The sequence below is a fragment of the Aotus nancymaae genome, unplaced genomic scaffold (genome assembly GCF_030222135.1).
Source record: "Aotus nancymaae isolate 86718 unplaced genomic scaffold, 86718_ANA_hifiasm-v0.15.2.pri h1tg000108l, whole genome shotgun sequence".
NCBI classification, from domain to species: Eukaryota; Metazoa; Chordata; class Mammalia; order Primates; family Aotidae; genus Aotus; species Aotus nancymaae.
This window is the reverse complement of record NW_026988523.1, coordinates 26,868,793-26,882,784: the sequence shown is the minus strand read 5'-3', so window position 1 is coordinate 26,882,784 and position 13,992 is coordinate 26,868,793. Positions and strand designations below refer to the sequence as shown.

General features: G+C 35.1%; 1 protein-coding gene across 3 annotated transcripts in view; it reads left to right on the top strand.

Annotated features, from left to right (window-relative positions):
- The window catches only part of KCNT2 (potassium sodium-activated channel subfamily T member 2), a 390,893-nt gene that overhangs the window by 276,994 nt on the left and 99,907 nt on the right, over positions 1 to 13,992 (top strand). For all 3 annotated transcript variants that reach the window (XM_012444610.3, XM_012444608.3, XM_012444609.3), the window contains exons 15-18: positions 124 to 273; positions 1,940 to 2,169; positions 8,574 to 8,787; positions 11,050 to 11,155. In XM_012444610.3, coding sequence (XP_012300033.1) covers positions 124 to 273; positions 1,940 to 2,169; positions 8,574 to 8,787; positions 11,050 to 11,155 — 700 coding nt within the window. The remainder of the gene's footprint in view (positions 1 to 123; positions 274 to 1,939; positions 2,170 to 8,573; positions 8,788 to 11,049; positions 11,156 to 13,992) is intronic.

Here is a 13,992-nt window from a genome sequence, read left to right as displayed (position 1 = left end):
CTTCTTGGAATAGTGCTTGCCAGTTCTTATACAGTTGAAAAAATTTTCTGTGACAATGTTTTTTAACCACATTCACTGTGTTTTCTTCTTGTGTGTGTGTATGTGTGTGTGCTTGTGTTGCAGAGAAGGCCAGCAGTCACCAGAACAATGGCAGAAGATGTACGGTAGATGTTCTGGGAATGAAGTCTACCACATTGTTTTGGAAGAAAGTACATTTTTTGCGGAATATGAAGGAAAGAGTTTTACATATGCCTCTTTCCATGCACACAAAAAGTATGTTTCTGCCTCAGAGAACAATTAAAATGTCAATCAATCAATCAAACATATCATATGAAAGGAGTTTTCAAAAATACAATGAATATTGTGCTCACGAGTTTAAGCTTTCTGGAATTTTTGCCACAATATTCCCCAATGTTGAAACATTTGAACCCTGGTGTCTGTATGGTCCCTATAAGATTGTCAGGAGGAAATTATAATTTATAGGAATATTTTGTTTGGCAACTTTTAAACTTTTTAAATATTTTAATCCATTAAGAATTTACAAACACATGAAAATCTTCTTTACAGATCTGAATTTTAAGGTGTTGATTAAAAACTGAAACAAAGTAATACAAATATTTATAAAAACTATACATTTAAAAAAATCTCTGATGGTGGCCCTTGTTTTGGCCAGAGAAATAAGTTAAAAAGTAAATAAAACTACCTTCCAGTTCAAACATAGAACATTTTTTTCTTTTCCTTTTTTGAAAAAAAAAAAAAAAGATTTACTTAAAAAATAAAAATATATGTATATAATGAAAATAATATCTGTCTGGAATGTTTTAGTATAATATATTTTGGAGGATTTATAATGTATCTGTGAAGTCTACTAATCTCTTATGTAATGTACAAGAGCTCACAACTTACAGTGCATTCACTTATGATTTTTTGACCTTGATGGTACAAAACAACAGCCATTCAGTAGAAACCATACTTTCAGTATCCATATAATCATTCTGTTTTTCACTTTCAGTAGAATATTCAATAAACTATGTAAGATATTTAACACTTTATTATAAAATAGGCTTGGTATTAGATGATTTTTCCCAACTATAGGAAGTGTTACAAGTATGTTTTAGGTTGGCTAAGTTAAAACTATGATATTTGGTAGGCTAGATGTATTAAAAGCATTTTCTATTTAACAATATTTTCAACTTAGGCTGGTTTATCAGGACATAACTATCATAAGTCAAGGAGCTTCTGTATTCTACTTTACTTCTCAATGTAATTATATTGATACATATATTTTATTGCTTAAAAATATCTTTAAACTTAATTAAATTTGTAACGCTTTATGGCACATTGAAATAAAAATACTGAGAATGATTTGTGTTTGGAGGACACCCCAAAGAACATATAAAAAAATCGTTTAAGGCACCTGTTACATTTAAATTTTGCTGTTTTTCTCTGATTAAGTGCGTACCTATTTAAGACTATTGCAAAAAAATTTTTTTCTAAAATTTAAAGTAAACCAAATATGATAAATTTAGTGACCCTGATTGTCTTTCAGGTGACCACAGTAAGTTTCTTTCCTTTGGCCAATAGTTTTAAACTTCTTTCTTTTTTACCAAAGTAAGAAATACTATTTATGTTTTTTGACTAAAGTAAAATTTTTGTAAAAATTTGCAAAATAACATTACCCTCAGTGTATAACATGGACTCATGTTTCTTACGTTCTTCCATTCATTTTCATTTAAATATAAATTTATAGTGGTCATAATCACCTAAATTGGTTTTACAACACACTAAGAACATAGTTTATTTTCCTGTAAAAATGAGGATCTTGACTTTCTAGACATTTCACGCTTTAAAATACCATTATTTAAAGCTTTTCTTTTCCTCAGCCTAACAATAATTTACTAATTTTCTTACAAACTCTTATTTTCTTTTTTAAATTAAGGTTTGGTGTCTGCTTGATTGGTGTAAGGAGGGAAGATAATAAAAACATTTTGCTGAATCCAGGTCCTCGATACATTATGAATTCTACAGACATATGTTTTTATATTAATATTACCAAAGAAGAGAATTCAGCATTTAAAAATCAAGACCAGCAGAGAAAAAGCAATGTTTCAAGGTCATTTTATCATGGACCTTCCAGATTACCTGTACATAGCATAATTGCCAGCATGGGTAAGTATTAAAAATTTTGAAAATATAATTAATTTATTCCTAAAATAAAAAGTAATGATAAATACAAATACATTTCAGTTTTTATTAAAAGTTTAAAGCCAAATTTTAAACATGCTGTATTTTACAAAGTAGGTATGATTAGGTATACAGCACAGCATTTCTAAGTTGTGATTTTTTTTTTTAAGTAAGATATTAGCCTATTAGCCTACTGTGGTTGCATGTAGCTGTAATACCACCTATTCTGGAGGCTGAGATGGAAAAATTTCCTGATCCAGGAGTCTGAGAACAGCCTGGGCAACATAGAAAGACCCTGTGTCCAAAAAAAAAAAATCAATCTGAGATACTACAAAAATACAACCAACAATCATTTTATATTTCTGATTATATTATAAGCACCATACACTTTTTTATTTCTTTTGTAAGTTCTCTTTGTAATTATCACCAACAGAGGCTATTTCAAATATTCTTCATTTTTCTCAAAATTCTCTTTCCATCTCCCACCTCACTCTCACCATTGAACTTGGCTTCTATGACAGAAGAAAAAAGATAAAAGAAAAATACCTCCATGCAAATAAGAATTTCTTTACAGTTTTGCTACCTAACCACTTACAAACATTTAGTATCTGTCACAAGGAAAATGTGCCCTTTTTAACTAACACAGATACATTCATTTATTCCGTGGACCATACTCTTGTTCCTCCTCAGAGACTACTCTTTAATCCATCCTCATTACCTAACTTCATTTTCTATTCAGAATCTCTGGCTGATCTCTCTCTCTTCATATCTCTGTGTGTACCATACACATGTACTTTTGAACCTTCTGCATTAATAACTTCAGAGACAAATTTCTCCAAAGTGTTGTGTTTACTGGCAGGCTTTAGATTTTATTGTTGTCCTGTGTCCATGTTTCTACCCAGTTCAATGTGACATTGGCAGTCATATCACTGAAACTATTTTGGCAAGGTCACCACTCTTCTCTTTGACACTATATCTAATGATTGTCTTCACAACATATGACAAGAATATTGACCATGTTCTTCAGAAACACTCTAATGCCTTTTTTTCTGCATTGTACACATTTATTTTCCCTGTATAGTCACATCTGCTCTCATGGATTTAATTGTCCATCAACTGATGTTTTCTTTATCTAAAGTATTAACTCAACATCTCTTTAGAGCAACAGGAACTTCTACTGGTTATTTCTATTTGAGTATTTTGCAGGAAAAACTAACACAGCATATTCAAATTAAACTGATCTGTACAGTCTCATTCAACACCACCATTTTCTCCTTCTCTCTCTCTTTTTTTTTTTTTTTTGCTAAAATGAAGTTGACACCATTATCCTTTGATTTGTAAAGTCACAATTCTGACTTTTCACCAACTTACTCTTCTTATACCTCATAGTTAACCAATTCTTTGAATCTGATCAGTAAATAGCCCCGAGAGTCATTCAGTACTTTCATGTCCACCAGCAACATAATCGTGGTCGGTGCCTCCACCCTCCTCTCCCTGAACTGCGGGATCGACAACCTTGTCTTCTTTCCATGCCTCCAGCTTTGCCACTCTATACGCAACTCTACACCCTGCTGTGGCAGTAATACTTTTTAAACAGAATTTTGATAATAGCGTTTTCCTGAATAAATCACCTGCTTTCTCTTGCCCATTGGAAAAAAATCTAACTTTTATAATGTGACATAACTTATAAATAGGATAACCAAAAGTTCTTGTTTGCATTAGGCAATCCCAGTTTTCTTAGGAGTGTTCCAGTTTCTTAGGATTGCTCCAATTTATATAATTGTCCTGATGTGATTATTAAACACAACCCCTTTTACTCTTCAGCATCAGAAAATAAATTAGTCAGTCACTTTCTTTATAGGCTTTTTATGAATGGTATTTTCTGACTTTTCTGACCCCACATTTTACCACCCCTTCAGCTGCTCTCCTAAGCTCCAATCATACTTACTTTCTTTCAGTCTTCACTTACTTTCTTTCAATTTCTCGTCAATGGACCTTAACACATTAAGTTTCCTCTGACAGGAACTACTCCCCATACCCCAACATTGCTAAGTAATGACTTCTAATCCTTTATGTCTCAGTCTAAATATTGCTCCCTCCAAACACTATTCCATGGTTCTACCTAGACTTTCTTAGGTAACCCTATTTGTCATTGACATTTTTATTCTACAGTAGCAACTCATTTTTCATGTACTCAGAAAGTATTTATTGATTACCTAGTATGTACCCCGAAAGGTATTTATTGAGTATGTAATATGTACCCCAAAAAGTATTTATTGAGTACCTAATATGTACCAAGAACTGTCATAAGTTTTTGTGATAAAACATTACTGAAGAAACAAAGATCCTTAGTTCACAAGGTAGATATAAAAAATAAGTAAATTACTTAGTATATTAGTGGGTTATAAGTTAAAAGGGAGAAAATAAAAGAAGAAAGCAGAGCTAATGTAGGAGATAATTAATTTTGGGAGGAGTGGATTTTTAAATGAAGTGGTTAGTAGGCCAGAAGGTGATGTTTGAGCAAATACTTGAAGGAAATGAAGAATTCGTCCTCTGGAGGTCTGGAGAAAGAGCATTCCTGGCAGAGATAACAGCTGGCACAAAGGCCCTAAAGTGAGAGCCTGGCTGGGCCCCAGGAACAGTCAAGAGGTCCTTGTGTCTCAGGCACAGTGAGTGCTGAAGGAGTAGCAGGAGATGAAGAAGAACAGGTAGAAAGAGGCCAGATCCTGTTGGGCTTTCTAAGTCCATATGAGGACTGCAGCTTCACTCTCACTAGAGTGGAAATTATTGCAAGGTTTTATGTAGAGCCATTGACCTGATCTCACCTGTGCTGACTTGTTTTAGTACTCGACTCAGGCTGCTGTTGAAAATAGATGGTTTGGAGCAAGGATCAGACTATTTTCAAGTGGAAGTGGTAAGAAGGAGAAAATTTTGGATGTACTTGGAGGATAATCAGGATTCCTTAAAAAATGGAATTGAGGGGGCCGGATGCGGTGGCTCACGCCTGTAATCCCAACACTTTGGGAGGCCGAGGCGGGTGGATCGAGACCATCCTGGTCAACATGGTGAAACCCCGTCTCTACTAAAAATACAAAAAATTAGCTGGGCATGGTGGCGCGTGCCTGTAATCCCGACTACTCAGGAGGCTGAGGCAGGAGAATTGCCTGAACCCAGGAGGCGGAGGTTGCGGTAAGCCAAGATCGTGCCATTGTACTCCAGCCTGAGTAACAAGAGCAAAACTCCGTCTCAAAAAAAAAAAAAAAAAAGGAATTGATACTGTGAAAAAAAGAGAAGTGTGAAGAAATAGCAGGTTTTTGGATTAAGCAACTAGATAAGGAATGGCCATAAATTGAGAGGAAAAGCTAGGGGACTGCAGGTTTGGGGAAGTCAAGGGAAGATAAAGAGCAATTTGGATCACCTTGAAGATGTCTAACAGGAAGTTAGATATAAGAGTCTGGAGTTCAGGAGAAAGAGAGAGAGAGAGAGGCTGAAAAAATAAATTTTTTATTTCTCATCTATGTACTGTATTTAAAGCCATGAAACTGAATGAGATCATTGAGGAAATGAGTAGAACAAGAAAAAATAAAAGACAAAGGTCAGACCTCTGCAGTATGTACTAAGATTAAGTATCAGGGGGATGAGAAACCAGCAAAGCAGACCAAAGAGGAGCTATCGGCAGGGTAGTAGGAAAACCAGATGACTGTGGTGTTCTGGAATCCACATGAGCTAAGTGCATCAAGAGAACAGCATGGTAAGCCATGTCAAATGCTGCTGATAGGTCATATAACATAAGGACTGAGAAGTGTCAATTGAATTTTGCAATGCAGTGATCATTGTTCACCCTGATAAGAGTTGTTTCAGTGGAGTGGTAGGGGACAATGCCAGATTGGAGTGGGTTTGGGAAAGAATGGTAGAAGACAAGTTAGGAACAGTTTAGATCTGGACAGCTCTTAAAACGTCTGACTGCCAAAAGGAGAAAAGAAATGGCTTTGTAGCTAGTGTTGAAAGTATAAAGAATAAAGGCAGAGAGATTGAGGGTTTGTATAATAGATTGTATATAATTATAAGCCATGGAACTTAAGTAAGGAAGTGAAAAGATGTCTTTTGGTTAAAAGAGACTGAAAGGAAAGTGGATTAATTGATTCTTATTCCAGTGAAAATCAAGAGGGAGAGAGCTGGAAAGACAAGGTACAGGTGTCAGAGAGTGAGATGCCAGAAGGAGAGAAGATGTGCAGCAGGTACTAATTACAAAAGCGAAGGCGTGACCATGCGAAAGAATGACTGAGAGTGATAGAAGAAGCCACTACTAGCGGTGAGGACAAGGAGCTGGGTCTGGAGTGTTGGAAGGATCGTCTGTGTGTGTAGTGAAAACGGCCAAAAATCAGGACAGACGAGGAGGAGAGACTAATAATGATGCAAGAGCTAAACTGCCCACGTGTATTCAGTTGCATAGGTATAGAAATGGGGAACATGGAGGGTCTAACTTAAGCAGGGTTATATTTTGTCAAGAGGGTGGACTGAAGCAAAAATATATCAAGGGATCCAGGGGTCTATGCAAGAAAATAATCATAATGCTTAAACATAGGTAATTTGGAATTTAAGACAGATAAGAAGAGAAGAGAGAATATCAAGGGAAAGAAAGAGACAAACTCTACCATCATCAGAATTGAAGTTCCAGCGTGGTAAAATCATAGCTGGAGTGGGAAATCAGTGAGGGTGACCTGAAATGACAAGAAATAGTGGTGGTCAAAGGGCGAATACCTAAAAATATGTACAACATTGTTATTATTGCTTATAACAAGGTCTAAAAAATGACCATGGAAGTGAAGGGCTGAGATAAGGTAATATTTTCTTCAGGTCATGTTATTATAATGAGGTAGAAGGTTGGAAGGTCAGAGGTTTGAGGAAAGCAGAATTTTAAACAATCATGTCCCGCATAAAGACAATTCAGTCAGTGATAGTACGGCATACAATGGTAGTCCCGTAAGACTGTAATACCATATTTTTACTGTACCTTTTCTGTGTTTAGGTTACCATTGTGTTACAATTGACTACAGCATTCAGTACAGTAACATGCTTACAGATTTGCAGCCTAGGAGCAGTAGGCTACACCATACAGCCTATGTACCGTAAAGCCTAGGAGAGTAGGCTGTCTCCTCTAGGCTTATATAAGTATACTCTATGATGTTTGAACAAAAAGAAATCACCAAATGTTATATTTCTCAGAACATATCCCCCTTTTTAAGCAACACGTGGCTGTAATTGTTTCAAAGAATGGAACAAAGTAAAGACTAACGACTTTTAGAAGGATGACCACATGCCACTGAGTGCATAAATGAAACTTATAATCATGAAATACGATGTCATTCATCATTATTTTCTCTAGGAGAGGGACCTCAATTTTTCATAAGTCAATATTAAAATTAATTTTTAAATTTCAATAAAAATCACAAAGGGAATTGCTGCTTCTGCCTACCATTCCTTGAGTGCCTCAAGTATTTAATAGCCCTAAGCCACTTGGCCTAGGCTTGCCGTTCTTGCTGCCTCCAGATACTCCCATGACTTGTGTGTTCCTTATTGTATTTCAGGTCAAAAATCATATGTCCTAACTTAACAGTGTCCTTCTTTCTTACCAAATAAAAATTCCATTCCTCTCCCTGCATGCTACTTATCACTATCTACAATAATCCGTTTATTCGTGTGCTTGCTACGTATGGCTTTCATCGTGTAGAAACTTTATTGTCTTCTCTACACATTTCAAGTACCTGGAACAGTGCTCCCCATATGTGGCAGCCAATAAATATTCATTTAATAAAAAATAAATGTAACATATCAGTAGTCCTGGTATTTTAAAAAGTGATCACAAATCAATTACAAAAAGATAGCTCAGTAGGAAAGGGGGCTCTTGAACCCAAGAGGCAGAGGTTGCAGTGAGTTGAGATTGTGCCACTGCACTCCAGCCTGGAGGCTAGAGTGAGACTCTGTCTTCAAAAAAAAAAAGTGGTAGGGAAAGACATAATGAGAAATTCACAAAATGGACATGGTCAACAACAAAAGAATAAATTTTAAAGAAATATAAATTGGAACATCAAGGTATGCTTTTTCACTTCAAATTTCTATATACTTCAGGACTTTACAAATGTTATGTTTGTGCTATAGAGCAACACTTTGCAAGTACACTTTTATGCAAATAGAGATTGTTCTTGTCCAGGGAAATGTCCATGTGCAAAAGAAATATTTAGCTGTCAGAACTAAACATATACACACACATAAATATATACTATATATATCTTGAATATGTTCATTATATTTCATATTTCATTTAGCTTTCTATACTAGTGATCAATATGCCAAACACCTTGATGAATTTTCATGTTTTATTATTTTAGGTACTGTGGCTATAGACTTGCAAGACACAAGCTGTAGATCAGCAAGTGGCCCTACCCTGTCTCTTCCTACAGAAGGAAGTAAAGAAATAAGAAGACCTAGTATTGCTCCTGTTTTAGAGGTTGCAGATACATCATCAATTCAAACATGTGATCTTCTAAGTGACCAATCAGAAGATGAAACTACACCAGATGAAGAAATTTCTTCAAACTTAGAGTATGTTCAGATACTCTAAGGTGTAAGATTACTGGGTTTTGTGCTAATGTCCTTAAGTATTTTCTTTAGGTACCTTCCTAATAGGTAAGGAGCTAATGATCTTTCCTTCTGAACATCCTAGAATCATTCCTATATACTTCAACCAAAACACACCGCTAGTGGCCAGTATACTCTTAACTGCAGAGCATAATAATCCCTCAGCTTTCTGGCTTCAACATATATTTCCGGTCTCTTAATTATCCTTTATCCTCAAGGAAAAAAAGATATAAATCAGTGTTCCCAAGATATAAACTTCATTTTCATAATTATATGCTTTTTATAGTATATTGTACTTTATACTTTGGATTTATTTTATTACACATCTGTATTGAAGTTCAATCGATTATTCAATGAAAGGTAAATGCAGCCCCTACATTAAGCTTTCCTTACTTGTCTTCATGTTCAGCACTTTCATACAGTGTGCATTAATTAATATTTCAAATGTATGAATAAAAGGAGTACTGTTTCCCTTTCCTGAGCTTTCATGGTTAATAGAGTACCAATCTATGTAGTATTAATCACATTGTAGCCTGCAGTAGAGTTTTTTTACATGTCTTACTCCACATATTAAATTGTCATTCTTCAGGAAACACAGCACTGCACAGCCTTGACTATGGAGTCCTAACTACATTGTTTGCCATGCCAGTTCCACTTTATACTTATTGACTCCGTACAAGTGACTTTAAAAACTGGCCAATAATTTATTTACCTGTAAATGGGGTGTAATTACTACTTCATAAAGCTATGCAGTGATTAATTGAGATAATGCAGAAAAAGTGCTTATGCCAAAACAATGTTTTGTGCAGAGTAAGCATTCAATTAGTATCAATTGCTATTAGTCATAGTATGGGTGCTGTGGCATTAGTAACATATTATCTTTCTTCCAGCATCTTTCATAAAATGAAAATTCAAGTAATGTTGAATTCATCTAAAAGTAATTTAAATATTATTGAAGTGCGAAAATATTCTTTGCTTTAATTTCTCACACTTAAAAAAATTATTGTAAGAAAGGTTGATGTACCCACGAAACAAAATATGCTCTCCAAAGAAATTAATGGTCAGAATCCTCAAATATATTTGGAATCTAGGATGGGAGCAGGGAGAGGTTTGGCAACGAATGTCTTCACAGGAAACAGTGTTTTGGAGTGCGATTGAAATTCTTTCTTTACACTTCTTTAAAAATTGAGAGGTAAAAGGGTTTTTTCTTTTTTTTCTAGAAAAATGAAAGAGCTGTTGCAGTAATTATGGAGATTACCCGCTTCTAAATTTAAAAAATTTTACCCTCTAATTTTATCTCCCAGCCAATAAAGTTTATGTCCTGAAAATACTGATTTGCATCTCTTCTTTAAGGATAAAACAGTTTTAACTAGGTCTGAAATGTTATGGCTTAGCAGGTAAATTTGTTAAACTCAAACACTTCCTTATTGGGGGATAAGGGGATCTTCTTTTCACTAAATTTTATTTTATTGCATAATTTTCATTTATGCTGCTACATTTTAGAAGTTTCATTCTGAAAGTCAATATAGCTGAAATATGCATGCAGGTGGCTGTTTTTCAGAAGTCAGCAAGTGAAATGTCTGTGATAATGTTTTAAGCATGATTCCAACAAAAACTCTGTTTCTAACCAATTAACTCTGTTATTTACTCCCTTTTGATTATGTATTTATGGCTAATGAATATTGATATAGCAAATTATAACTATGCATTTTGCTTTAAATGTATTTTGTAGAAATTAACACTACTTTTTTTTTTAAATGAAAATCTTCTAAGCTGAGAGCAAATTTTTTCTAGAAAGGAACAGCCAATAAATATTTCAGGCTTTTTGATCCCTGTTGCAGCTACTAACTCTGTTACCAAAGCACAAAAACACCCATACACAATACATACATAAATGAGTGTGGCTGAATTACAATAAAGTTTTATTTATAGATACTGAAATTTGAACCTCATTTAATTTTTACTTGACATGAAATACTCGTTTGATTCTTTTCAACCATTTAAAAATATAAAAACAACCCTCAGCTTGCAAAACTGTATGGTAGGCCATATTTTATCTCAGGGCCACAGTTTGCCTACCTCTCTTCTTAACTACCTCTTTATCAAAATATAATTGTAACACAGAGTTATTGATATAATGTGATCAAAACAGAGGAACATGGCCATAACTTAATTTCCCAAATTTGCATGCCTTATTCAGGGGTAATATTTTATATTGTTTTACAGGTATGCTAAAGGTTACCCACCTTATTCTCCATATATAGGAAGTTCACCCACTTTTTGTCATCTCCTTCATGAAAAAGTACCATTTTGCTGCTTAAGATTAGACAAGGTAAGCAAGCACTTGTTGCTAAAATAAAATTCTAGCATTTTATAATTAATGTATTTAAATAATTTATACAGCATTTTGATGTTGGTATTATCTTTTCAAATATAAACTTACATAAAATAGTTTTACTTTTTCAGCTGCACTAATGATTACCCAATAGCTTTAGTCTTCTACTAAATTAGCCTAATGGATCTTCTAGTCATGTTGTTAGAGAGGAAAATAAGGCACCAAATCTCATCCCAGTGAACCCTCAACATCCAAAGTCTCCAGAAATCATTTTGACCAAATGTGCATTATTTATTTTACCATTATTACTTCAAATCTCAGTATGAAATCCCTTGACATGATAAGAAGAGTAAGTCCATGTGTTAGACAAAGAGATTCATTTATGACTAAAGTGAAAGCTTATGTTAGAATCTTGCCTAATCTTTCTCAAAGTTTTGAGATAGAAACTGTCATTCTCAGTTTCTATCTGGATGTCCTAGAGAAGCTGTCCAAAAGATAAAAATTCTAGCTTTTTTTTTTTTTTGCATCATAAATTTTATTCCTGATGTGGGACAAATTCCTTCCATCCCCAAATGAATCAGATGCTGCCCTGGAAATACTTAAGAAACTCTCCCAACATCTCCAGGGAAGTAGTAAGAAAGGCAGGTGCTGGGGACTGGGAAGGCTTTGAAGTTTCCCAGCCTACTTATCCTCCCCTTCTCAACAGAGGATAGCTGTTCTCTATTATTCCTGTCATTCACTCATCCCGTTACAAAACCCACAAAACCATCATCAGTTTAAAAAAAAAAAAACCCTTCACATATTAGGGGTTCTGGGTTCTGGGTCACCAATGAAAGAGGGAGGGGAAAAGGAGGAGCAGCTATCACTGTTTCTGCTGCAGGGCTAGCCTAGCATTCTTAGAATTTTTGTCTTTTTTCACAATACAACCATTGGGCTTGACTGCGATGAGTTTATTCTCTTGAAAAATAAGAATACTGATAAAAAGAAGAAGCTTATATTCACTGCCTCTAGAGGTTAAGATGTGCCACTAATTCTAGCTAGGGATTTTTTTCTTTTACATTAAATTTTGAAGTTATAGTTAAAATCTCAGCTCTCCACTTACAAGTCATGTAACTTGGGCAGCTAACTTCATCAAATTTCGGTTTCCTCATCTGTAAAGTGGATATTATTTTAATATGAACCTCATAGGGCTCTTATAGGGATTATCTAATTTAGTACATGTTTAATGAGGTGCAGGAAACTTAATAACTGATTGCTGCTTAGTACATTTTGTTAATATTCTTGCTATTATTTTTTATGTGATAAATACTATAAATTTTGGCTGTTACTATCACTCTTGAGGAAGAACATTTACAGAACATTAGAAAATTCCTGCATTTATTTCCCTGAAGTTGCTTTGAGAATCTTTTTCATTACTCTGAAATAATCATCTGGGCCCATTGAGATGGACGATTCTGTCCTTCAGGATCACAAATTTGAACTTTATATAATTTTCACATGACATGAAATACTCGTTTGATTTTTTTAAATAAGATGCAGTCCTTATTTACTTTAATATTCTGAAGCACTGGATATTTCTGGCCAGCTGTGTATTTTCAGTAATATTAGTAAATCCTAAATTTCAAGGCTCTTTCCCCACATTGACTCCTTCTAAGACTAATATTATTTATAATATTTTTGTCATTTTCTTTATGGATGATTCCTAAAATAATATTTGCTTCAGGCACCACAAAACCTGGATTCACTTCTGGTTGCATTTACTTCTTTTCGTACACAGTTAAAGTAGTAAAAAAAATAGGAGACCAAAGAGTGGAAATAATTTATCTGCAAACAGGGATCCCCATGTAACTGAAATGCTAAACTTTCAGAGAACAGGATTGGTGGAGGTGCAATAAGAGGATCTTTTAATGTCAAAGGACTATTAACTGTCTCTTTACCATATTAATGAAGCAAAACTGGGTGTTGCTGATTGGCTAGTGATACCTGGAATTATTGGTTATTTAGGTAGCATTAGACTGACAGAAGGTGGTCTGCCATGTAAATAAGCACCCACTTTGGGATTATAGGAATAGTATGGGATTATGCAGCTGACTCTACTGTGTCTGTGAAGTGAGTGAGTTGGGATCACGTTATCCAGTTTATCCTTTGTCAGTATCATCAGGGCTGGTGTCCTGATCAGTGTTTATGAACACTAAATTCTCTGCTTTCTGCTTGGTGTTTCCTTATTAATTGAGCTATTTTTAAATCTCCTTAGGTATTTTTTCTTTGCGTATCTCATAAATATTGACATTCTTGATAATCCCAACATTATTAGCTTGACACTATTCTTGTCCCATGCATCACCTTTTTCTGAGTGACCTTATTTCTTTACAAAACTTCAGATTCTGCGTATAATTCTCCAAGCACCCTTTCTTTTTTTTTTTTTTTTTTTTTCCTGGGAGACAGAGTTTCGCTCTTGTTACCCAGGCTGGAGTGCAATGGCGCTATCTCGGCTAACGGCAACCTCCGCCTCCTGGGTTCAGGCAATTCTCCTGCCTCAGCCTCCCGAGTAGCTGGGATTACAGGCACGCACCACCATGCCCAGCTAATTTTTTGTATTTTTAGTAGAGACGGGGTTTCACCATGTTGACCAGGATGGTCTCGATCTCTTGACCTCATGATCCACCCGCCTTGGCCTCCCAAAGTGCTGGGATTACAGGCGTGAGCCACCGTGCCCGGCCCTTTCAATAAAGACTTGTTGCCCTGGTTCTTTACCATTTCCTTTGTTCTCCATTCTTTCTTATACCTTAGAACCTCCTTCTGGATTCATTTTCCTGCTTCCTAGATTACCACCT